This window comes from Marmota marmota, unplaced genomic scaffold (assembly GCF_001458135.2).
Source record: "Marmota marmota marmota unplaced genomic scaffold, marMar, whole genome shotgun sequence".
Classification (NCBI taxonomy): Eukaryota; Metazoa; Chordata; class Mammalia; order Rodentia; family Sciuridae; genus Marmota; species Marmota marmota.
In genome coordinates, this window is record NW_026000057.1 from 11,985,621 (window position 1) to 12,009,680 (window position 24,060).

Consider the following 24,060-nt stretch of genomic DNA (forward strand, 5'->3'; position numbering starts at 1 on the left):
CTTTGAAGCGCTTGACTGGCGGGTTTCCCTCTTCCTTCTTGAGAATCTTCCCTCGCCCATCCCCGGGCCAAAAAAAAAACCAACAATGTTTTCGGCCTTACTCTTGCTTGATGGTGCATTCCTCGGAAATTTAATGCTTTTAATTAACAGATCTTAAAAAATCAGTTCTAGGGATGATCAGAACAGCGAACCTTTGTGGGTTCAAAGGTCTTGCTGCCTTTGGGGTCTCTTTGGCGCTGGTTCCGCTACTTGGCTGGCAGACTGTTTTGGTATTGGTGCCTAAAAGCAGTTCCTCTGACGCAGTGCAAAAGCACTTCTTGAATAAATGTTGCAGAATTGTTTTTTTCAGTTTGAGAAATTTTGACGTGTAGGTGTGAAAAATAATCTCATTAACAGCATATGGCAAAACCCCAAATTTATTTTCTGCTGCATAGATTTCTTTTAATATCTCAAGAATACAAAGTCTTGGTCATTTCCTAGTTGTCTGCTGGTTAATGTGGTATCAACAATTCCAGGACGCAGCTTTTCAAAGCTGGTGGGAGAAAGACAATCAGAGATCATAGCTATTTTTATTTAGAGGCATCCTGATGCCAAGTACTGGTATTTTTGTTTTGTTTCCTACCTAGATAAGATCTGCAGTTTATGATCAATTATGTGCAATTGTTTTTCTGTGTAAAAGGAAAAAAAATGATGCAGTTGGGCATTTGCAAGCTTAAACATACAAACATTTCACTGGTCCTACTTCTTCCTTAACTATGATAAGTTTCAGATCTTGTCACCAGAAAATACTGCTTGTACTTTGAAAAGGAGGAAAAAAAATCTAATAAAAGTATAGTAATGTCAATCAATGATCTCATTTAGAAATTCATGATTTTTAAAATTTATTAAAAGCATGAAAGCCATATTTTTACTTGAAAATACAGTCATCTCTGAATTTAAGTGTGTTTGACCTATTATTTTCTGTAAAAGTGGTCAGTGATAGTAGACCTTGCAAGTAAATTCCATGATTATAAAATGCATACTTGGAGAATTAAATCATTTTACCTTACCTATAGACAGTAGTAACTATAGAAAATAACACTATTTTATTTTATTTTTTTTAAGAACATGGTTTTAAATGTCAATAAAAACTGTAGAAACAGTAATATATTTATGGTAATGTAATAACTGTCTACTTGTGTTAAACTGTTAGATTTTTATCATTCTGGAAACATTTAAGTTATAAACCCAGACTCAGAAAAATATTCTAATGATTGAAGTAAATTGCATCAGACTTTGATCTTTTAAAAACTCTTGAATTTATGAATTGTTTCATGCAAGTTTATTTTAGAGCTCATGTAGCCCTATTATTTTGTTCTGGGATCCATGAATTACATATATCATAGGCAAATTTTGTATTTCTATAGGAAACTTGTTTGTGTTTGTTTGTCTTCCCGTCCCAAGGGATCTATAAATTTCATTGGATTTTCGAGGGAACCCAAGCCTCCAAAAACCTAACTAGACTGGCTGACATCGTGAGTTTCCTTATTTGACCAGTAGATGTCCCTACTACTCTTCATACTGACTCAGAAGACTTTTTTTTTTTCCTTAAAGCAAATATGGCAAATAATTTAATGTAAATAATAATATCTTATCTATTTGTGTGAAACTATTGATATAAATTTTAAGAAAAGTGTTCTCAGTCAACCTATTTTTTATTATCAATAAAAATATTTATTTTTCTTCAAAGATTATGTCTTCTGCTCTTGTGCAGTGTTAGGATATGTGAGTGTAGATTTGATTGCAGTATCAATACTTTACACATCTTTATAGGAAATGTTTCCTGATTATCATACCTGTAAAATTATGAATTTATAATTTCTTCTTCTTGTTTCTAATCCAAATAGTTTAGGTCCAGAGTTTCTGCTCTGAGCCATTGTAAATCTATATGGATAACTTGAGGGCTGGGATTGTGGCTCAGCGGTAGAGCACTCCCCACCCGGGTTCCATCCTCAGCACCACATAAAAATAAAGGAATTGTGTTGTGTCCATCTACACCTAAAAATAAATATTTTTTTAAAAAAAGTTGAAAAAACGAAACAAAACTTTGTACTGGGGAAGATCTTCTTAAGCTAGACCCAAATTCAGGGATCCTAAGAGTATTTATAATTTGGTACCATAATTTGAAATACCATATGGTACATGTTTATATGTACATAGGAGAGAGAGAGCATAAAGTCAAAATATAAATGAAAATTGGGAACAAGTTTGCAATGTACATGTTAGTCTAAAGGATAATTTTATTTTTATAAATAGAACTGTTTTAAATCAAGAGAGAAAATGAACAACCTAATAGACAAAGCACATTGACAAGCAATTCATCATAAAAGAAATATTGGGGTCAATAAATACAAACAAGAAAGATCCTCATTATGCCTCATAATTAAAGAAGTGCTAGTCATACAACAATGTGATATTCTGTAACACCTAATGGATTAGTTCAAATTTTAGTTTACAAGTCTCAGTGTTGAAAGGATGAGGGAACGACCTAAAGATTGATTGGTGTACAAATGGAGGCAAATTTTTGATATGCAATTTAGCAATAAATTAATCAAAAAATTTCACATGCCTTTTGTCCCAAAAGATTAACTTCTAAAAATATAGTTACATATGTGTGTGTGTGTGTGTGTGTGTGTCTTCCTAGAATTAGGCAGTTGTACATACACAGTGTTCATTTTGCCGGGGTAGGAACAGTATATCAATAAAAGAGATCAAACAAGCTTTGTGCATAACAGGAAGAAACTGCTCATCATAGTAGGCAGGGATATAAAATTTGGAGCCAGAATGTCATTCTTCAGCACCTCTCTGCAACTTACCAGCAGTGTCATCTTGAGTGATTTTCTTTTGCGTGCCTCAATTTCCCATCTTTAAAATGGAAATACTACTACTATGCTACCCAATAACATCGCTGGAGAAATTAAGAGTAAAGTACTGGCAAAAGTGTCTGGCACATAATTAATTGCTCCATATGAGTTAGTTTTATTACAATCAGAATTCTATTTCTTATAAGAAGAAAAGATCTGCAGAAATGGAAGCTAGAAGTGAGAGGTCAGTACTTCCACACAGGCAGCTTTTATTTTCATTCTGAACTAAACTTAAAGTAGGCCTAATTCTTCCAAAAGAAAACCTGGTCCACAAACTCTTAGCAAAATAAATTGGAATATTGAAGAAATCACAGGGAATTGACGGAGGATTCTAAATCTTATACTCTGCAGTGTTTATCCCCGGTGTTAAGCCTCTTTCCCCAGTTTATCTTATTCGTTGACCCATGTACCATCTCCCTTACTTCTGTAGACATGGTGGAGATTTTTTTTATGCCCTTTGCCCCCTTCTCTAATACAGTTTCCATGTTAACCTTTCTGGTTTTCTTAGATTCATATCTGGGTTCAATTTTTTATTTTTTATTTTTTATTTTTTTGGAACTGAGAATTGAATTCAGGGGTGTTTAACCACTGAGCCACATCCCTAGACCTTTTTATTTTTTATTTTGATATAGGGTCTTGCTAAGTTGCTTAAGACCTCCCTGAGTTGCTGAGGCTAGCCTTGAACTTGTGATCGATCCTCTTGTGATCAAAGTTGTAGGTTTAATATTTTTCTAAATAGGTGTTTGTTTCTTTTCTCTTTTGTATGACCATTTGTCCATTTTTATCTATACAGCTCCATGTTTTCTCATCAAGCTGTAACTTTTTATAAAAACTTCATTAAATCTTTGATGAATCTTGAGCCTATTTTACAGAAAATATTGCTAATTTAATTGAAAAAATAGTTATCAAATGATGAAAAGTTTTTAATATGAATGTTACTGAAGCGCTCAAAAATAAAATTAAATCTTTCCTTTCCCTCCAGAGTTTTATTGTTGGTACCATATACTTAATATGTAAAAAAAATTAGTGATATGTTGCATTATTGGAAAATATAGCTTTTTTCTCCAAAGTGCACTTTCTGCCTAAAAATAAGGCAGCCAGCCCAATTCCAAAATACTTAATTTTTCTTCAGATTTGTTTGGGTTCCAGAAACCATCTCAGCCTAAGTTATTGAAAGGTAAAGTGCAATAGGTGCTATTGAAAGGCCTTCAAGGGTCTCAGATTTGACAGAAAAACTTAACCATTAAGTTTGCAGGTTTTGGTAGGTCTGCTACTGCAGCTTATGGACTGTCTCTCTAGAAATGTATATGACTTCAGGCCACCTCACCCAGTTGTCTGAAACTTCCTTTGCAAATCTCAAATCGGGGGAGAGAATTTGATAGAGCTTGCTTGCATAAAAAGTATGTCTACCCCTAGCATGGTCACCTGTGTTCAGAAGTCAGGGCGTCATACTACCAGCAGGACCACTGGAGCTGCACTCTTGAGTGTTAGGGGTCATTCCAGGAGAAGGGAGGTGGTCACTACACCCTTTGTTTTTTTTGTCTCAATGTGACAAAACTAGAAGATCAATTTGTCTTTTTTCTAGCTCTTAGGATCTGCACCTGATGAAAGAAGAAAATACTCCATCATCCCTTTCCATGTTGACTCCTGTACATAGAGCAGGCTGACATCTTCTAAGTTAATAGTGGAAGACCCTCCACAAGAGAGAACTGCCTTTTCCTTTTCTTCCCTGTCACCTGCTTTCCCATAGAGGATGGCTAACCAACTGCAGGTGTCGCTGCCACCTGGTCTTGGGCTTGTACAACAAAAATAGAAGTTCAGGAGATTAGACAATAAGGAATAGAGGGAAGAGAGGGAGGATAGGAAAAGGAAACACAGTGAGATGAATCTTACATAATTTGCGTATGTACATCACAGTGAATCCCACCATCATGTACGTCCACAAGAATGGGTCCTAGTTAGAATGAGATATATTCCCTGCTTGTATAATTATATCAAAATGGATTTCAAATCATGTATAACTAAAGAGAACCAAAGAAGAACTAAAAAAAAAAAAAAAAAACAACTCTAGTCCAGACTGACCTCCAACTCTTCCCTTTGGATTGTGATTCTCAAACTGTAGCTCAAGGAAAATATGATTGAAGACTAAGAATGATTTAGTTTAAAAATCTCCAAAACTATACTTATTTAGATAAAGAAGATCAATATTTCATTTTATTCATTTGTTCATTTATATATTCATAAACTTGCTCAAAAGATATATCTGAAATACTTCCTAGGTGCCAGGTGCATGAATAAAACATACAATGATTCAAACTATGAGTTTCTAGTCCACAAGTGTCCTTTTCCTTTCAAGTCCTCCCCCCGCCCCCCGAAATAATACTGGGTTCTTAAGTCACTGTTGCCAAAGCCCTGCTTTCCTACTCAGCCCAAGTTACTGTAGGTAATGTCCATTTTCTCTTTCCCACTAGACATAGAGCTTCATAAGCCCAGGGCCCTTGTCTATCTTGTTCACCTAAGTGTCCCTGCTCCTATCAAACTACCTGCCACCAAGCAGATGCTCTGTAAATAGCTACTAAACACAAATCTCCTTGCTGTATGTAGGTTAGGCCTGACATGAATCATAAAAGTAACAGCAGAAATTGCATTGACGATCAGTGCCTGCAAGTCTTTGCCTTTCATGCCAGAGACCTGCTGGCAGAACAGATTATTTCTGTTTTCTCTGTCACTGATTTACTGCCCTGGACTTAGGTAACAACATCAGCTAATAGGACAAGCAGTGCAACATTGACCTCAAAACGTAACTGAACAAACAGTACTCCCTTTATCCTCCACCAATGGCATCAACTTTGCGAAAAATGTAAACATTTTATTAAGTGGGATCTCTGCAAATACGTTTCTTCTCTTTGAAAACATCCTCATTTACTTTATAATATTAAGCAAGTTAGAGTGTTAGTACAGAAAAATTCTACAAGAACTATAATTAAAGAAACTCATCACCAACATAACTGCCCATGTCTCCATGTCTCTCACACAGACGGGAATATTCACACCCACCCATAGATTAGGGTGAAAATATATGTGAAAGTAAGGGCTAAGAGTGTGTGTGCCCATCTGAGGTACTGTAGTGTCTACCCCAAACAACAGCAACAAACTAAAAAAGAAAGTACAGGTTAATTTTGTATAATGTTTACATTCCATTGGGCAATATTGGCATAATAGGCACAGAGCATAGAGGTTGGGTTAGACAGAGTGGGTCAAGTCCTGGTACTAGCACTTTCTGTGTGCTCTTAGATAGTTTAACCACTCTGAACCTCAGTTTCATTATCTGTTGAGCTCAGTAGTTTCAAGAATTAAGTAAGATAAATGAATATCGTAGTTGGCATCTGAGGAACAAATCAACGAAGGCCAGTTTACTCACTCATTCTATCTTTATTTATAGAATGTCTGCTATGTCTGTCTTGCTCACCAATGTGTCCCCAGGCCCCACCAGACCACCTGTCACTTAGGAGGTTCTTAGGTACTACTCACATAGAATGAACATAAGTCTCTCTGTTCTTACAGATCATTCCTTTAGTTTTCTTCCATTTTCCTTCTGCCAGTGGTAAGAAGGCCGGCTGCAGCAGAGCTAAGTGGTAAGGAACTTTCACTGTAACTTTGAACAAGAGTCTACTATATGCTAGAAGAAACTAACAAAATGAACCAATTTCTGAAAATTAATATTTATCAACTTGTGGACTGGAAATATAATAATACATCGCCTCAAAAATTGTTTGAATCTTCTTAACAAATAGTTCTTTTAAAAATCAGCAAGAACCTATACATCACAAAATAAAATCTGTCCAGATTTTTAAAATAAAATTTTCTCAGTTATGTTTGGAAGGAAAATATTCTTGTATCTTATTTTAATTGATAGAGTTAATTTTTCTGTTATCTTGTGTATCCCTCTGTATATTCTAAAGAATATAATTGTAAAGAAAAATGTTCATTCACGACTAATAATTGGGGCACAAATTTGAAAAAATGCAATCAAATATATTTCTTCAATTAAATTCAATATTCTGTTTCTATATATCTGAGTTAAAAGAATTTGGGAATGTAATCTATACTATCAAGAGAAAAAAGAAATTCACTGTTTCATACTATTACCAAGATTGTGTTTCAAAGCACTGTTTAAAACTTCCCCAATCCAAACTCAGATAACTTATCATCTTCCTAATAAAAACATTTTGCAACCTTAATAAGAATATTTTACTTTCCATACAAACAGAACAAAACAAAACAGGAAATACTTTTAAACAGTGCACCTGATGGGATTTCCTTTTGATTCTTGTGGGAGTTCTTAGTCTCAATTGCAATAAACAAATGAACAGATAAGAAAGATGGATCTTGTGACTTATGAGAAATGATGAAGGAAAATTAAGTGTGGGAACAAACTGAAAGAGAAGTACAAAGTCATTACTGTTATGAAGGCTTCCCAATGTTACAATGACATTGTTTTTAATAAGCAGTCTGATAGAAAATAAAATATGAAAAGTGATTATTATGGATTATATGAAATGTTAACTATGTATCCAGTCACTATAATGTCAATTTTGATTTGAGAATCTATAAACTATTAGTTATTTTAATAATGATTAGAATTTGTTGTAAGTTTTAATTTACATTAATAAAAGACAAAGTATAAAAACTAGTCAGGGTTAAAAAAAGATCTGGACATTTTCTTTCCAGTGTTTGTCTATCAAAGACATGAATTGTTATTTTTTAATTCTGATTAATGTCTAAAGAAAGGATAAACACATGATGACATAAATTACTCTTGGTTTTAATGGCCTCTTGTAAAATTGAATTATATGTTTGCCTCAAAACCTAAGCACATATGGTGTATCTTTAATGGGTTCTTAATCTTAGTGATTGCTTTCTGAGTGGCTCAAATTTTGTGATTCTATTAAATTTTTTTCCCTGCACATTCTTTGTGAACTTGTGTGGCATTAATTTATGAGAAATGTGATACATCTCTTCCAGGAATGTTCTAAATTTCCATCATTTTTCTGGTTAAATGAGTTGAGGAGATGAGTGTTTCTAAATTAAACCAACAGCAGAGAAGAGTTGTATCACAAGTAAATAAGTCTTGCTGGGAAGATGTTGCTTAAGTGATAAAATGGTTCAGCCAACAAGGGAACCAAAAAATTAAATATTAACTAAGGGAAGGTAACCATTTCTGAAATCATGCCTAACAGAGGACCCAAGTATATATAGTTGAAGTTCTCTCTGGTCTTCAGGCAGAAGATGATTTCTTGGAACTTTCAAAAATTTGAAACCATGAAACATCTATTATTGCTTCTGTTGTGTGTTTTCTCAGTTAAATCCCAATTTTATGACTACGAAGAAGAGGTGATTTTTTTATATTATTCTACTATTACTAATCTTATTAATATAAAATATAATACAATCATACTAATGAATAGTTACTTAAATGAAATTAGTGTTGATTATAGTTTGAAACTGAATTGTTAATCTCTAGGATCTAATTTACCTAAAGCTACTTCGTGATGATTCATTTGTGAAAGCAAAATAATTTGATTTTTTTTTTGGTTTATTACTTTTATTTTCCAAGGATGAAGATGGCTTGGCTAACGTAAGATGTATTTTTTTCACTTTTTGTTATCCTGAATGCTATGATTTTCACTTAGTTCTAGCAATACATTATTACAATTATAAGTATAGAATCTAAAAACTGTAAAGGCTAAAAGACAGCAAAAGAGGAGAGTTTTAAAAGAAAAAGCTGTGGTAGATAGGTGGCTTTTTGGTGAGGAGAGCAATATATAGCTCTTGAGATTACTGACTAATTATGAATATGAATTATAATTTAAGTTTAAATGAAATGTTTTTCAGATGAGACAATTTAAATCAGAGGTGGTGTTTATTGTTATTGTTGATGGTTATGAAGTCTAACTTTTTATTTTGTCGAACAGTTTTGTCCTCAAGTGTTATCTTTGCCAACTTACTGCTATTAGTTTGTTGTTATCAAAAACATAGAAATGCATTTAGAAAAAAGAAATATTTAAGGAATTGTAATTTTATTATCAAATGTATCATGATCAAATTTCTTGTGCATGATAAAGTATCAACACACTAGAAATAAGAATATACAATAAGACTTTGATTCATTTGGCTCTTTTATTGAATTTGGAGAGAACTTTAATGTTCTAATCATCACACTCTTCAAATAAAAAGATAACTTGGTCAATCACATTTGGTGAGAAAAATGGAAAGAAGTTGTGAGACTAAGTATTTTGAAGCACTTTGCAAGGTACTTTCACATTCTTACTCAGTAACTAATCTTCATAGAAATAGTTTAATAGTTTATGTTCCAAAGCAGATTTTCTAGTTTTGGTTATTTTGATAAGTGGTCTTCATAGACTTAAAATCTGTTAAATATTTTTTACATTTTTTTTCTCTAGTAAAATTGCTTCTCGACTAGCACTCTAAAACAAAAAAGAAAACAGTCTCATTTATAATTTTATTTATAATAAACAGGTGAATTAAATTTGTGTTGGAGCAGACAAGCTCTCCTTGGGACCTTGCCTTTGATATTTCCTCCAAATCTTTTTCATTAAGGATATATGTGATTGAGCAGGGGAATCTGGAGCCAAACTTCCTAGGTTTTAATCCTAGCAGGAAATGTTAAGTAATCAAATTATCTTACAAATAAATGACAATAAAATTCTAAGTACAGCTCATTTGGTGACTTTTAGACTCAAACAATTGCAAAAGAGTTCAGGTCCTTCTCCAAATTTTTGTCATTTGTTAATTAGTAATTAAGTCCCCATGAATACAATTACTGACAAAGAGTATATGATAATATATTTAATCCAAGCCAAAACCTTTATATTGCACTGCATATTTTGCAATTCAAATTCATTTAATGCAATATTTTTGTTAGTACATAATTTTTGTTGCAACATATAAATCTTAAGAATTATTTTAAATATGAGATAATCTTGGTATTTCATATAGAGACCATATAGGAATTTCAAAATTATATTTTAATAAATTTTGTTAATAGGAAATAAGAGTGAAAGTTGAATTAAGAGTGAAGAAGCCACTTAAACTATAATATCTGTTATGTATGATTCCAACATATATAACATTCCAAGTTATAATGAGCATTTACAATGGGCCTAGTTCTATTCTGAGTGTGTCATACATAAGTCATTAAAACCTTACAGTAATCTTATGAGACAGATATAAACTACAGTTATCCTTGTTTTACAGATGAGGAAACGGGGACACAGAGTAACTTGCTCAGGGTCTTATAGTAAATGTAGGGTCACAGTTGAAAGCCAGGCAATCTGACCCCAGAATACCTTATTTCTCTTGCAACATGTTAGGGTCAAAGTTTGTCTTATTACATACAAATCAAATTTAAGTAAATTTCACTTTAAATACATCTTATATTGTCTGTTACATATGATCCTATAGGATAGACTGATGATCAATTTGTAAAAGTTGAAGGTGGGGAAATGATAAATAATAATTATAGGAATTTAGTAATCTAAGGGGCTTAAGAATATTCATTCTTCTTGACTGTATAGATTCCTGAGAATTTTGTGTGTTCCAATGTTTGGGTTTCAAGAACCTGAGGTCAAGGTTATTCATAATCTCATATAGTTTTATCTTAGAGGCTCTCTTTAAAAACTCTCTTGGGTATGGTAGTCTTAGATGTTATTGTTCTTTCATCCTATTCTGAAGAGACATAAGTAAACTTCTGATTTTCTACCACAAACTAGCCAGTTAATGGACCTTAAGCAAATCTTCAGGTTTGTGACAACCTCAGTTATAAAATGAGGGTGTTGGAATAGTTTCATCTCAAATCTTCTCTAACAGTCATCATTCTATTTCTGTCTGGCTTCCTGCAGGCTGTAGTGGATGCTCGTGGTCATCGACCCATTGACCGGAGGAGGGAAGAGGCTCCCAGCCTGAGACCTGCCCCACCTCCCATTAGTGGAGGTGGCTATCGGGCTCGTCCAGCCAAAGCAGTTGCCGGTCAGAAAAAAGTGGAAAGAAAAGCCCCGGATGCTGGAGGCTGTCTTCATGCTGACCCAGACCTGGTAAGCATTGACATTTCTTGCAGTGGTGGGTCTCCCATGCAGAGAAAATCTAGGTTTTCATTGACCCACATTACCATCATTGCTATTTTGCTTATTTATTTTGGAAATAAAATTCGGAACATAAACCTAATTTGGTCTTTGGTGTAGTCTCCCTTTCTTGTGTTCTTTGGTCTGGGCCTAGGATAACAAGTTAGGATATGTGGGTATTGTCTTTGCTTTAAATTTCACCTACTTCTTTTGTTCAAGTTGATAAAATTTTCATAGCCTCATTACATTTCTTCTGTGGTAAGAATTATTTTAAGTTTTCAAAATATGTAAATATATGATGATGCTAATTCTGACATTTCTGGTCTTCCATAAAGCAAGTCAAATAACACAGTGTTACATTGACTAATGAGATAATTGGATTGTTATATGCACTATTTTAACAAGTATCCATAATCCACATCCTTTCTCTAATGCCTGCTTTCTTCTTTGTAGGGGGTGTTGTGTCCTACAGGATGTCAGTTGCAAGATACTCTGCTAAACCAGGAAAAACCAATCAAAAACAGCATTGCAGAATTAAACAACAATGTGGAGTCTGTTTCCCAGACTTCCTCCAGCACATTTCAGTACATGACTCTGCTAAAAGACATGTGGAAAAAGAGGCAGGCACAAGTAAAAGGTGGATATTCTTGTGTTTTCCATTTGATTCTCAGTTATAAAATCAGCTGTGAGAATGCATGATTATGAGATCAGCATTTCTAAACTGGTCTAAATAGCATCAATATTGCTTTCAGTATGCATCTGATTACATTAAGATCCTGGCTTAGGCATCTGCACCTGTGATTCGCCAGATAAACATGATCAAAGTTTTGTTCCCAGTGTGACTTCAACAAGAGTGATCTATGAAAAATTTTACTATAATTTCTCATTGTTCATCTATAAGAAATTTGGTTGATGACTCAGAAGATAAAGATTCACAAAGTGAGCCGGGCCCAGTGCTGCAGGCCTGTAATCCCAGCTGCTGGGGGCGCTAAGGCAGGAGGGTTGTGAATTCAAAGCCCAGCCTCAGCAACAGTGAGATGCTAAGCTACAAAGTGAGACCCTGTCCCTAAATAAAATATAAAATAGGACTGGGAATGTGGCTCAGTGGTTGAGTGCCCCTGAGTTCAATCTCCAGTACAAAAAAGTAATAATAATTAAAAATTTACAAAGTGAAAATTTAGCACATATAGATTGAATATTTGAGGTTTTGAATGTGAAAGAGAAATCCATGATATATTTCATTGTCGCATGCACAGGGATGTCTCAACTGTGAATCTTAAGATCTCAATGCTTAGGGGTAGTGGCTTGGTGTTTAGGGATCAACTAGAGTATGAGCCTGGCTTCTCAGTAACATACCTAAGTTTGTACACTTTTCAAATGAGTTGAAGGAATCATAGCATCTCTCTTTTAACTTTTGATGTTCTATAGTACTTATGCAAGGTGTATACAGAAATCAAATGCATTTTCTCTAGAAGATGTTGAACTTCTGAGATGGAAGGCCCAAATACTGCTTTCTCCTCTTTTCTTCGTCAAAGAAATAAGCAACATATTGTATCCATTATTGAATATGATCTTTAAATTATACCTATGGTAAATTACTCACATAGTGGTGATAATGCTGAAGTTCTATGGCTTTGCTAATTTGTCTATGCCTTGACAAAATAATTTTCCCTAAGTACAACTATATATCATGATTACTTGATAGTAGCTCAATCAATGTCTCTTATTCTCAGCAAACTAAAATCATAATTATATAGTTGAATATACTTAGCTTTTTATGAGGCAAATGCTGACCATCCCTATATAATTTCATTTTCCTAGACAATGAAAATGTCATTAATGAGTACTCTTCAGCACTGGAAAACCAACGATTATATATAGATGAGACGGTGAATGAAAACATCCCAACTAACCTTCGTGTGCTCCGCTCAATCCTGGAAGACCTGAGAAGCAAAATACAAAAATTAGAATCTGATGTCTCAGCACAGATGGAATACTGCCAAGCCCCGTGCACTGTCAGCTGCAATATCCCTGTGGTGTCTGGCAAAGGTAAGTAGTTAGTAAACATACTTCTATCAGATTCCAGAAGAATTCACATTCTTTAAAAATAAAAGAATTAAAAAAATGAATCCAGTACATTTTCCTCAGTGGAGCCTAATGTCACTGTAACACATCATGAAGATGTCATTAGCATATTGTGGTATGCCTTGGCCTGGTGATTTTGCCAATTTCCTATAAGCAGGATGAAATATAATGATGGTGGTAGTTTCAAGGGTATCTGATGTACAGTCTATGAATGTACTTGGGTGAACAGATGGCAGGGACAGGTATTGGAGCTTCCCCATCCCATGTGTTCCATCCATTTGGGGATACTCCTAGGCACAAGAGGGGCTTAGGGGAGGGCCCTTTTCATTTACTCAGCAGATAGAATTCTTCAAAACTAAGTTTGATTTTCAAAGAAAGACCCAGTGTTTTATAATATTAAAACAATTCTCAAATGTCTATAATAAAACAGTACCCCCCTGACCTATATAATCATTTTTGATAAAGAACTGACCAAGTAATGATGTTATAGACCCTGAACATAAGATGTTATCTTATGTTTGCAGAATGTGAAGAAATCATCAGGAAAGGTGGTGAAACATCTGAAATGTATCTCATTAAGCCTGACAGGTCCAGCAAACCATATAGAGTATACTGTGACATGACCACAGAAAATGGAGGTAAGTATTGGACAGTGGTTCTTTCGAATACCGGACAGGAAACAAGACCTTGCTGTGACATAGCTGGCAAAGAGCAATTTGATTTGGAATTCAATCTGAATTGAAATTTAAAATATCTATGATTTACAAGTTGGGATAAGATCAAGCATATTTCATTTCCAAAGAGTTTAAGAGTTTCTTCTTATATTTATATTCATGATTCTGTCCATTTTGGAGAACTAAATTTAAGTGGGCATCAGGTAAATTGAATGGACAATGGATTCAGATGTTCTTTTCAAAGCGATATCACTTATTATTGGCTAATTTATGCTATTTTTGTTTCCATCAACCATAGGATGGACAGTAATTCAGAACCGTCAGGATGGTAGCGTTGACTTTGGCAGAAAATGGGACCCCTATAAAAAAGGATTTGGAAATATTGCAACCAATGCAGATGGAAAGAAATACTGTGGCCTACCAGGTAAAAACTAGGAGGAGAAAATAAAATTATTGTATTTCAAATGGGATTTTTTTTTCCATTGTAAGAGCATTGATTAGAGTCTGTTTTTAGGTTTTAGGCAGTAAAAAGGAGTTTAATTAGAAAAATGTAAAAGCAAAAGATAGGTAAGAAAAGCAGTGTTTTTGTTTGTTTCCAAATATTTGATATTTGGTAAGATTTTATTCTGTTTTTCCTTTAGGTGAGTATTGGCTTGGAAATGATAAGATCAATGAACTTACCGAGATGGGAGCCACAGAACTTTTGATTGAAATGGAGGACTGGAAAGGAGACAAGGTGAAGGCGCATTATGGACTCTTCACGGTGCAGAATGAGGCCAATAAATACAGAATCTCAGTGGGTAACTACAAAGGAACAGCCGGCAATGCTCTCATGGATGGAGCTTCTCAACTGGTAGGAGAAAACAGAACCATGACCATCCACAATGGCATGTTCTTCAGCACCTACGACAGAGACAATGATGGCTGGTATGTGCTGCATTCTTCACTCCTAATTTAAAAGTCCCTACTAGTATCATTACTCAGCATCATTTAACAGCTAATGTTATTAGCAACCATAATCTGTCACCCAATGTATGTTTCACTTAAAAGAATTTCAACTATAAAGTAGAAATTATTATTCTCACTTTATAAATGCAACTTCAAGAAATTAAATAATTAACCCAAAGTCACAGTAAGAGAAGGAACTGGAAATAGACCACACTCATTTTCTGAGCAATGAGCATTCATATAAATACCTACATATCTATGCTCTAATGTTTATTTGAAGATCTTCATTTTGATTTCCAGGGTTCTTAAATACTAATGCATCTGAAAGTTATCATTTCAGTATGAAGTAACCAATGTCATCACTACATGACCTGGCCACATAGGCCCAGCTATCTCCCTTTCTTGCTATGGGACAGGGAAGCCTTTGGTGTACTTATAGGACTTTACATGTAGAACCCAAGGGAAGTACCTCAGTATAGCACTCTCCTGTGGATACTCTGCAAAGAATTAACTTGACAACTGTAGTTCTGCTTCTAGTAACCTAAGACATATTTCCTTTCAGGACAAATGAAGATCCAAGAAAACAGTGTTCTAAAGAAGATGGTGGTGGATGGTGGTATAACAGATGTCATGCAGCCAATCCAAATGGCAGATACTACTGGGGTGGACAGTACAGCTGGGACATGGCTAAACATGGCACAGATGATGGCGTAGTATGGATGAATTGGAAGGGGTCATGGTATTCAATGAGGAAGATATCAATGAAGATCAGACCCTTCTTCCCACAGCAATAATTTCCCAAATGTAGATTTTTATTCTTCTATATGTGACAACATTTTTTACATTATGTTATTGGAATTTTCTTTCATACATTATATCCCTCTGAAAATCTCATATGATTCTGTGTCTTTTTGGAAAAGGTATAGGATAAATGACATTCAAAGTAGCATGAAATTTTCTTTCATATTTTTCACTCACCTTACCATGAAGTAACTAAGAGGATAGTTGGTGGACAAAGTCAGTTGGTTCGAATTGATTGTGAAAAGTTTCAAATCAGGAAAAGAGATAATCTATCCTTATAGAAAAATGATGAGGCAAACTAAAATCTTTTTCTAAATATCCACTTTTAAAACCCTATTTATTTATGTAATATCTGTCACTGAAAACTTTCAGAATTATTAATTAAACCAGTGTCTGTTGCAATAAATCAATGTTTCCTTATTTTGATATCCACACTGCCAATGAATTAGACTTTGAACTTGTAAGAGAGAGAAGCATCCCAAGCTTCAAGTATCTGAAGAGTCAAAATTTTACTGTGTACCATGGAAACACCACTACTCTATATTAGCATCAGAACTTCCAGGGGATAATAATGAGCAAGTCTTCATCAAACATTTTTTTAAAGGGAAATAGCAAAGTAAGAGTATGCATAGTGTTCATGGAAATGAGGTCTACTGTTATTCGTTGTCAACTTGGTTTTTCTTTTTTACATAGTTATACTAGAAGTAGAAGTGTTCTTTCTACTTCTCCTTATGAAGTGGGTATATTGTTTCAACATCTCCTTGCTGCACTCCAACTGCCCTTGGTAACCCTGGGTTCCTCAGTCCTTTTTTGTCATTGTCATTTATTCTGATGGACCTTAATGCCCTGAAGTTCATCGTATGACTCTACCTTTTTACTACTGTGACTAAAAGACCTGACAAGAACTATTTTAGTGGAGGAAAAGTTTCTTTTCGGTCTCATGGCTTCAGTGGTCTTGTCCATAGTTGGCCAATTCCATTCTTTGGGGTTCCAGGTGAGGCAGAACATCATGGTGGAAGCATGTAGCCCAGGAAAGCAGAGGTGAGCATGGCACCAGGAAGCACAGAGAGAGACTCCACTCACCATCAACAAAATGTATCCCCCAAAGGCACGCCCTCAATAACAAGCTCCCCCAGCCACACCCTACCTGCCTATGGTTACCACTGAGTTCATCCCTACCCGGGGATTAATGCTCTAATTAGGTTAAATCTCTCATAACCCAATCATCTCACCTTGAAACCCTCTTGCATTGTTTCACACCTGAGTTTTTTGTAGACACCTCACATCTAAACCATAACACTCATCCTCTTCATTTTTCTAAAAAAAAGGGTATTACTTTCTTTTCTTCTGAATGCTGTCATGCTCTTACTTCCTCATCAAATCTGACTTCAACTTTTATCTGGTTACTCTGCCATGAGTTTTGTCACCTGTAGCTTGTGCTCCTTCTATCACTCTGTCATCTCACATATCATCCTAAAAATAGAAAACTCTGGCCAAGTTACTTTCCCGTTTAATGTTAGTTCCTTGCTGTCTATGTCAAAATTCCCTAAAATCAAATTTTTTAGTTAGAGATGAAAATGGCTTACTACTTGGTCCCAGTACCCTCTCCTGCCTACCTACATTTTTGTCACAGTGGGTTTCTCACCATATCAGGACAAATCAGGTCCTTGAGAATGTTTTCACTGGCTTTATTCAGGTATAATTGACATACAAACAAACAAAGTTCAATGCCTAGCACCCCCACCCCCAAAACAAAAACAAAACACTTAAACTTGCACACTCTTTTTAAAAAATATTTATTTTTTAGTTTTAGGTGGACACAATATCCTTATTTTTTTTTTATGTGGTGCTGAGAATTGAACCCAGTGCCTCACGCATGCTAGGCGAGTGAACTACCACTTAAGCTGTATATCCCCAGCCCCCAAACTTGCACATTCTTAACATATGCTATTCAATAAGCTTCAATATGTGTAGAGCTATTACTAAGGTATCCAATCCATCACCTCCAAAAATTTTCTTATGTTCCTTTGTTTTGTTTTGTTAAGTTGTGGTAAGAACATTTGATATGAGAGCAACTCTCATCAAAATTTTCAATGTACAATATTGTTTTATTATCTACAGGTACTAGGTTGTAAGAAGATTTCCAGGACTTATTCATAACTCTAACTTTATATTCATTGAAAAGTTCTTCCTTCCTCCTCCCCTTATCCCTGGCCACCACCAGCTGTTTTTCCGCTTCTAGCACTCTGACTATTAGATACTGTGCGTATCCTTGTGCACTGTTAATGCAGCTACTATGGAAAGCAGTTCTCATGGTCAACAGCTTATTACCCCCAACACCATCTGCTAAATTACTATTCATTTCAAATTTCCCTTTAATTATCAACACCAGGAGAAAACTCTCTGAAACTCTTGGGCAATTTAAAAAACTAACACCAGTAATTGATCTGTTTTTTTGATACACATTTTTTCCTACACTAATAATAAACTCTTATTAGGATTTGATTTCAGAATGATTAGTCTGTCAGAAAGACTACTTTTCATAAACTCATAAGTGTTGACAGATTAAACCCAATGATTATCAGAGTTTGCGATATTCCTGTTTTTATACAGAACTCACAGTCCAGTAAAGGTACACATAGAAACTCATTAGGCAAAATAGTTGAGAGTGGAACTTCGGGGTCAAGAGTCCACTGAAGAAGGGGGCTGGGAAGGTCAATCCTCAGACCTTTGCTCAACCCCTTATGCACACATAGAGGACCTAGTGTATCCCTAGAGCTTAAAGTAAAGGCACAGATTTAAGTCCATTAAATCAGACAATCCAATGGCCAATTCTTAGCCCACATACAAGTAGCAAAACATCACTCCTGGAATACATGTAATATATAAGTCTATCTAGAAAGAAGCAAGCACTATTAAAGCATCATTTGGTAAGAAATGCTATCTATCTGATTTTGCCCTTTTGGGCATTACAATTTTGAATATAATAAAACAATAGTTTCCTCTAGTAAGAATTAAAAAATAGCATTGAAAAAGACTATTAAACCATGACTTTATGAACATAATGTAATAATGAGTTGAACGTTAATTGTTTAATGCCACACTGTGGCATGAGAAAAATAATATTTTATTATACAATTAGGGCTGAAATTATGCAACAATCTATTAAAAATATATTGTATATGTATATATACACATATATTATGGGACATAAACTTTTAATTCCTTTGCATTTAGGAAGCAAGGGAAACAACTAATCAATGTAACTAAGGGACTGGATTTTAAGATGATCACAGATTCTGCACTTGGGACAAAAATTTGGAGTAATGTGACATATCACCAGATCAATCAATATTTCTGTTTAATTATTACACACTTAAAGTCCTGGATCCTGGTTATCAGAATCTGCAGGGATTTCCTGGTATAAACCTAGGTTTATTACATCAAAGTCTGCATGTGGAATAAGCCAAAGAGTCTGTTTTCTCAGTAGAGTTTCTGATCACTGGCTGGATTTTGGAATTACTGATGCAGGCTACATTTATCTGTGACTCCTTTTATCTCTCTTACCTAGCATCTTGTTTTTCATTCAAATGACGACCATGAAGTATATTTAGAGCAAATTGTTATCATTGAAGTTTCCATAATCTTATAGGAAACCACTACCTGTGTTTAAGACTGGACTTGGGTTTAATAGGTCTCCAAAGGCTAAACCCACCATCTCTCCCACATTGCATCACAGCCTTAGGTGATTCTCTTGGTTGGACTTTAAGTTGTTTTATATATCCTTCTTCCACCCAAGATGTGATCAAAAGGTAGCATATTTTGGGGGGGTTGATTAAATTATATTTATTTCTCCTTCTAACATTTTACTTTGAAAGGTTTCAGACTAAAAAGAAAAAAATTGTAAGTTTAATGAGTACCTCTCTATCCTTCACCCAGAGTCACCAATTGTTTACTGCATTTGCTTTATCTCTCCAAAGGAGATACTTGAACGCAATTTTGCAATAGCTTATGTAGGCGTGCAACCTTAAGGTCATAGACCTATTGGGGATTGAGTCAAAGGTGAGTCTGGCAAATATTTTACTCTTTTGCAATCACCACATACCCACCTTCAGCAATGAGATGATGAACAGGGAGACCACTGTTTAATAATTTAGCTTTTCTCAGCTCAAACCTGGCTTACTCTTAGGTTTACTCTCCTCTGTGCTTTTGATTGTTGCTTTTGCTATGTGAAAATGAAAGACATAATGTCTTTTTCAAGTATTGAGTTTCCTCCCCAAATGCAAATCCCTATGATACTGTAATGTTTAAGGTCCTTCCTGATCTCAACCTCAATTAATTTGTATTTTCTCCATGAATGACATTTAAAAAGTACTTCGGTCTCAATTAAAAGCTAACAATAAATGAATCAATGAATGCAAAAATAAATAAATAGATAAATAAATAAAATACAAGATATTTCAGAAATGGTTTCTATGTTAAGCTCACTACCTATAAGGAATTTGTATTATGTTCAGAGTTATCAAAATCTAAATGTTGCTAATCTCAAACTTTTTTAGTAAATAGCAAATGTTGCATTATTTTTCTTGAATATAAAATATAGTAGATTTATGACTTTGCATTCTGCATGTACTTGTATTAGTGACCTATCATTTCCTTTCAGGTTTTTGTAGACCTGATTTGAGATGAGTGAATGTGTCTGCATAGCGCTACTTTTCAGATTCACCTGCAGCTCCTCTAGCACTAGCTAACTGGGAAATATATTTTGTTGCCTTTGGGAACCTATGACAGAGTATAATCAAATCAGTAACAGTACTGGGAAAATAATTTAAAGCAAATGCCATATACAATAGTCTGATGTTTATCTCTGAATTACAGTATCATTATCTCCAAGTGAATAATAAGTGGTGGAACTTAGGTGGTTAGAACCTATGAAAACAATATTGTGTGCTTCACTCACAGGTGTGCCTCTTATTATCACAGAATTTAACCCCCTAATTTATTCTCTCACCTGAACAATCAATTAATAAAATGATCTCAACTTTGTAAAAGGAACTAGCAATATGTGATTATTAACTAAAAGTGTTCTTCTAACATTTTAGAGAAATTTATTTCCCCAAATTTCCGGTACTAAAGAGTTTCAGAAAACTGGAACTATATATGCAAATATAATAAATGAATTAAAATGTAAGTAGTTTCTTGAATAAAAATAAAATATGACATCTTAATTAACTTGGGTATATCAATAGATATGGAAGGGATTTTTGTAAAGTTTGAAGTAGAAGACTAAAAGTTTTTAGATTCCTTTACTTATAAAAATTTATTGGGTCATTATTATGTGACAGGCCTTGTGATAAGTAGTAGATATAAAAATATAGTTCCTGCACCTCAGAAAAGAGTAACTAAGAGCTTTCCTTCATATACTATAGCATACTGAAGAAGAGCGTCAAGGATAGCCTCAGGCTAAAAGACATAGATTCACCTATGCATAACTTGAAATATGACTGGATGTTTTTTATATTCCTAACTCAAAATCAGAAACCCTATTCAGCATTTTCCTCCAAGGAAGAGATATTTAAAATTATGTACTTTCATGGCAAAATGTTCTGGTTCATATCTATTTTGTTCATTCATACATTCATTCATTCAAGGGTTATTTTGAAATAGAAAACTTAAATAGAACTTGATTATGGAAGAGACAACTTACTCTAAACCCCTTAAAAGGTAACTAATTGTAAATTAAGGAAGACTTTTCCAGGTAACCCCTAGAAGAAAATTTCAAAAGTAAAAATGAAAGTTACAATTTTTCTAGATTAAAAAACAAACAAGCAAACAAAAAACAAAACGGGATAGAAGTGAGACAATTTCATCCAAAAGCTGTATTTTAAACATGAATAAGGAATAGCACTGTGGGTATAGCACAGGGATAGAGCTCTTGCCTACCAAGGCCCTATGTTCAATCCCTAGCACACAACACACACACACACACACACACACACACACACAATGGGCCTAAACAGGAGGCTAAACAAAGGCATCTATGCAGAGATCCAGAGAAAATTCATACAATAAATTGACATGTAAATTCTATGGGCAAAGAATGCTTTATTTAATAAGTTATCCCACTAATATTTGGACATCTTTCAAAAGAAAAAAAAGAGAATATTTTCTTCATAATATATTAAAACAAATTCCAGATTAATTAGGTATGTAAATATAAAAGAAAAATATTTAAAGAAATATTTAAAATCTATCTGTATCATCTTAGGATGAGTGAGATAGTCTTATGTAGGACAGAATACATGACATAAATGAGCTCTGGCCTAAAGGAATTCACAATCTAGTGCCACAGTAAAATAAGTGTGTTAGAGTCAGGAATAGAGTGCTTTATTTTTGCAAAAACAAGGCACAAGAGAACAATTCATTGTATTATGTGGTGGACATCAGGGAAGGGCTCTCAGAAGCATGATTTGAGCTATTTTTAAAGGGATAAATGGGCATTTTCTAGATAGTATGTGAGAAAGCACAAAATCATTAAAAAACCTGGTATTCCAGTACCAATGAAAAATGCAATGTAATTGCAGTACAGAGCGAATGATTGTAGAAGTGGAAAATGGGCTAATTTGTGCAAGAGTTCATATGCAAAGCTAAACAAGTTTAACCTAACCTCACTGACTTTCCTGCTTAAGTCCACCGATGTAGATGAAGCTTTAGGTGATAGTCACACAAAATGAAGAGCAAAGGTCCTCATTGTAAAGAGAGAAATTAGGGTTTGGCTAAAAGTAGTAACTGGATTTCAATATCTATTCTCCCTCTCCTCCTTATTAACAGAATCCTAATTTTAATTAGGACTCTCTTATACCCAAGCTAAAAGCAAATGTCAGCATCTCCTATTAGATCTACCTGTGTGACTAAGGTGTGACCCTTAAGATGTCAGTGGAGGTGTTCTATGGAACAATCAAGAAAGCTCCTTAAATGAGAAGAGACTCCCTTTCTATTCCATCTTTCCTCCTTCTTCCAGGCTATCACAGAACACAAGGTTTAGACCAGGAAGCGATCTGCAAGACTCTGTTAAGATTTTTTTTTAAATACTTTTTTAGTTGTAGACGGACACAATATCTTTATTTTACTTATTAATTTTTATGTGGTGTGAGGATTGAACCCAATGCCTCACATGTGCAAGGCAAATGCTCTATCACTGAGCCACAACTGCAGCTTCTCTGTTAAGATTTTGACTTCTTGAGGACTGGGAGAACATATTCCTGCAGACTTTTTTTTTTTTCTTTCTTGTGAACAGGAAACGGACTTCTTCCTTGTTGAAGCCACACATGCCAAGCCTAATCCTGACTAATAGATGAGCACTTATGTTATTGTAATGACAAACCCTTGCATTTAAGGAGTCATCTGGGAAGAAATCACCAGTTGAAAACGACAGAAAATTGTGAGACAGAAAGGAGTGAGATACCAGAAACCAAGAGAAGAGATAGATCCAAGGATGGGGTGACTATGAAAGGAGGCTATGAAGGGAAAGGCTTGAACGCAGGATCCTAACAAAGTTACAAAGTCACTGCCAACTGAAGGAGAGCAATTTCAATAGACCAGTAAGCACCTGGAAGCCAAGTTGAGGGGGTTTCCCAAGGAATGAAAGGAATTGAAGATGAATTAATAACTAATTTCAGGGGAAGGGAGAGAAAGAAATCAGTTAAAGAGAAGGTCAGATGGAATAAAGAGATGTGTGGTGTCTTTTCTCCCACTCAAACTCTATTTCCAATCATAATGAGTCTGCTAGAATGGACTGTTTATTGAATTGAAAGTATACTTAATTCTCTTATAATAAATTCAAAATCTTCAAAGAAAGCCCTTTCCATTCATAATCCCATTCATGTAACTAAAAAGAACCCACAAAAAGAAAACAAATTGACCAATGTAAATATGTTGAATTTATAAAAATGATATAGATCATATTTAGTGAGGTGTTTTCAAAGTAATGATTCAGTATTTGGTAGAAAAATGAAATCAAATCAATACTGGGGAGATTGTTCATGCATGTGTAAATTTCCTTTTTGGAAATATTTGTAAATATTTTAAATGTGTTTTTCCATATGTTCTTGAAAGAAATCGGTTAGACTCTGAAAAAGAATTTGAGTCTACATTATAGTCTCTATAGGTAGACTCAAAGAATACATTTCCATTTCTATTAGGAAAGAATGGTTTTTCTGGACTTGCTTGCTAAAAGAAGAGATGAACATACATTGAGGGATGGGCTATGGCTCAGCTGTAGAGTGCTGAGTTCGATCCTCAGCGCCATATAAAAACAAATAAAGGTATTATGTCCAACTACAACTAAAAAAAATAAATATTAAAAAAAAATTTAAAAAAACATACTTTGAAAATTGTGAATTCCTCTACAAAGGTCAAGCACTGCTCAATTCAGTGATTTTTAACTCAAAATGTTGGTTTAAAACCATTCAAACCTAGTGGATGAAAATAACTAGTTTGCAATGGGCT

The 24,060-nt window shown here is 34.5% G+C and overlaps 1 protein-coding gene across 1 annotated transcript; it reads left to right on the plus strand.

The window, feature by feature from the left end:
- The first annotated feature begins 8,140 nt into the window (after nt 1–8,140).
- Fgb (fibrinogen beta chain) lies at nt 8,141–15,958 on the plus strand. The gene is made up of 8 exons (XM_015484495.2): nt 8,141–8,297; nt 10,826–11,017; nt 11,498–11,681; nt 12,866–13,093; nt 13,654–13,767; nt 14,102–14,227; nt 14,445–14,730; nt 15,314–15,958. The coding sequence occupies exons 1-8, from the start codon at nt 8,193–8,195 to the stop codon at nt 15,543–15,545; spliced, it is 1,467 nt and encodes a 488-aa protein (XP_015339981.1). The 5' UTR covers nt 8,141–8,192; the 3' UTR covers nt 15,546–15,958.
- Nucleotides 15,959–24,060: the final 8,102 nt, after the last annotated feature.

Bases quoted from the DNA above. Each gene is read 5' to 3' on its own strand.
- Fgb (XM_015484495.2), top strand. From the start codon at position 8,193: ATGATTTCTTGGAACTTTCAAAAATTTGAAACCATGAAACATCTATTA. The intron at 11,018-11,497 runs GTAAGCATTGAC...TCTTCTTTGTAG, and splicing joins TTCATGCTGACCCAGACCTG to GGGGTGTTGTGTCCTACAGG. The intron at 11,682-12,865 runs GTGGATATTCTT...TCATTTTCCTAG, and splicing joins GAGGCAGGCACAAGTAAAAG to ACAATGAAAATGTCATTAAT.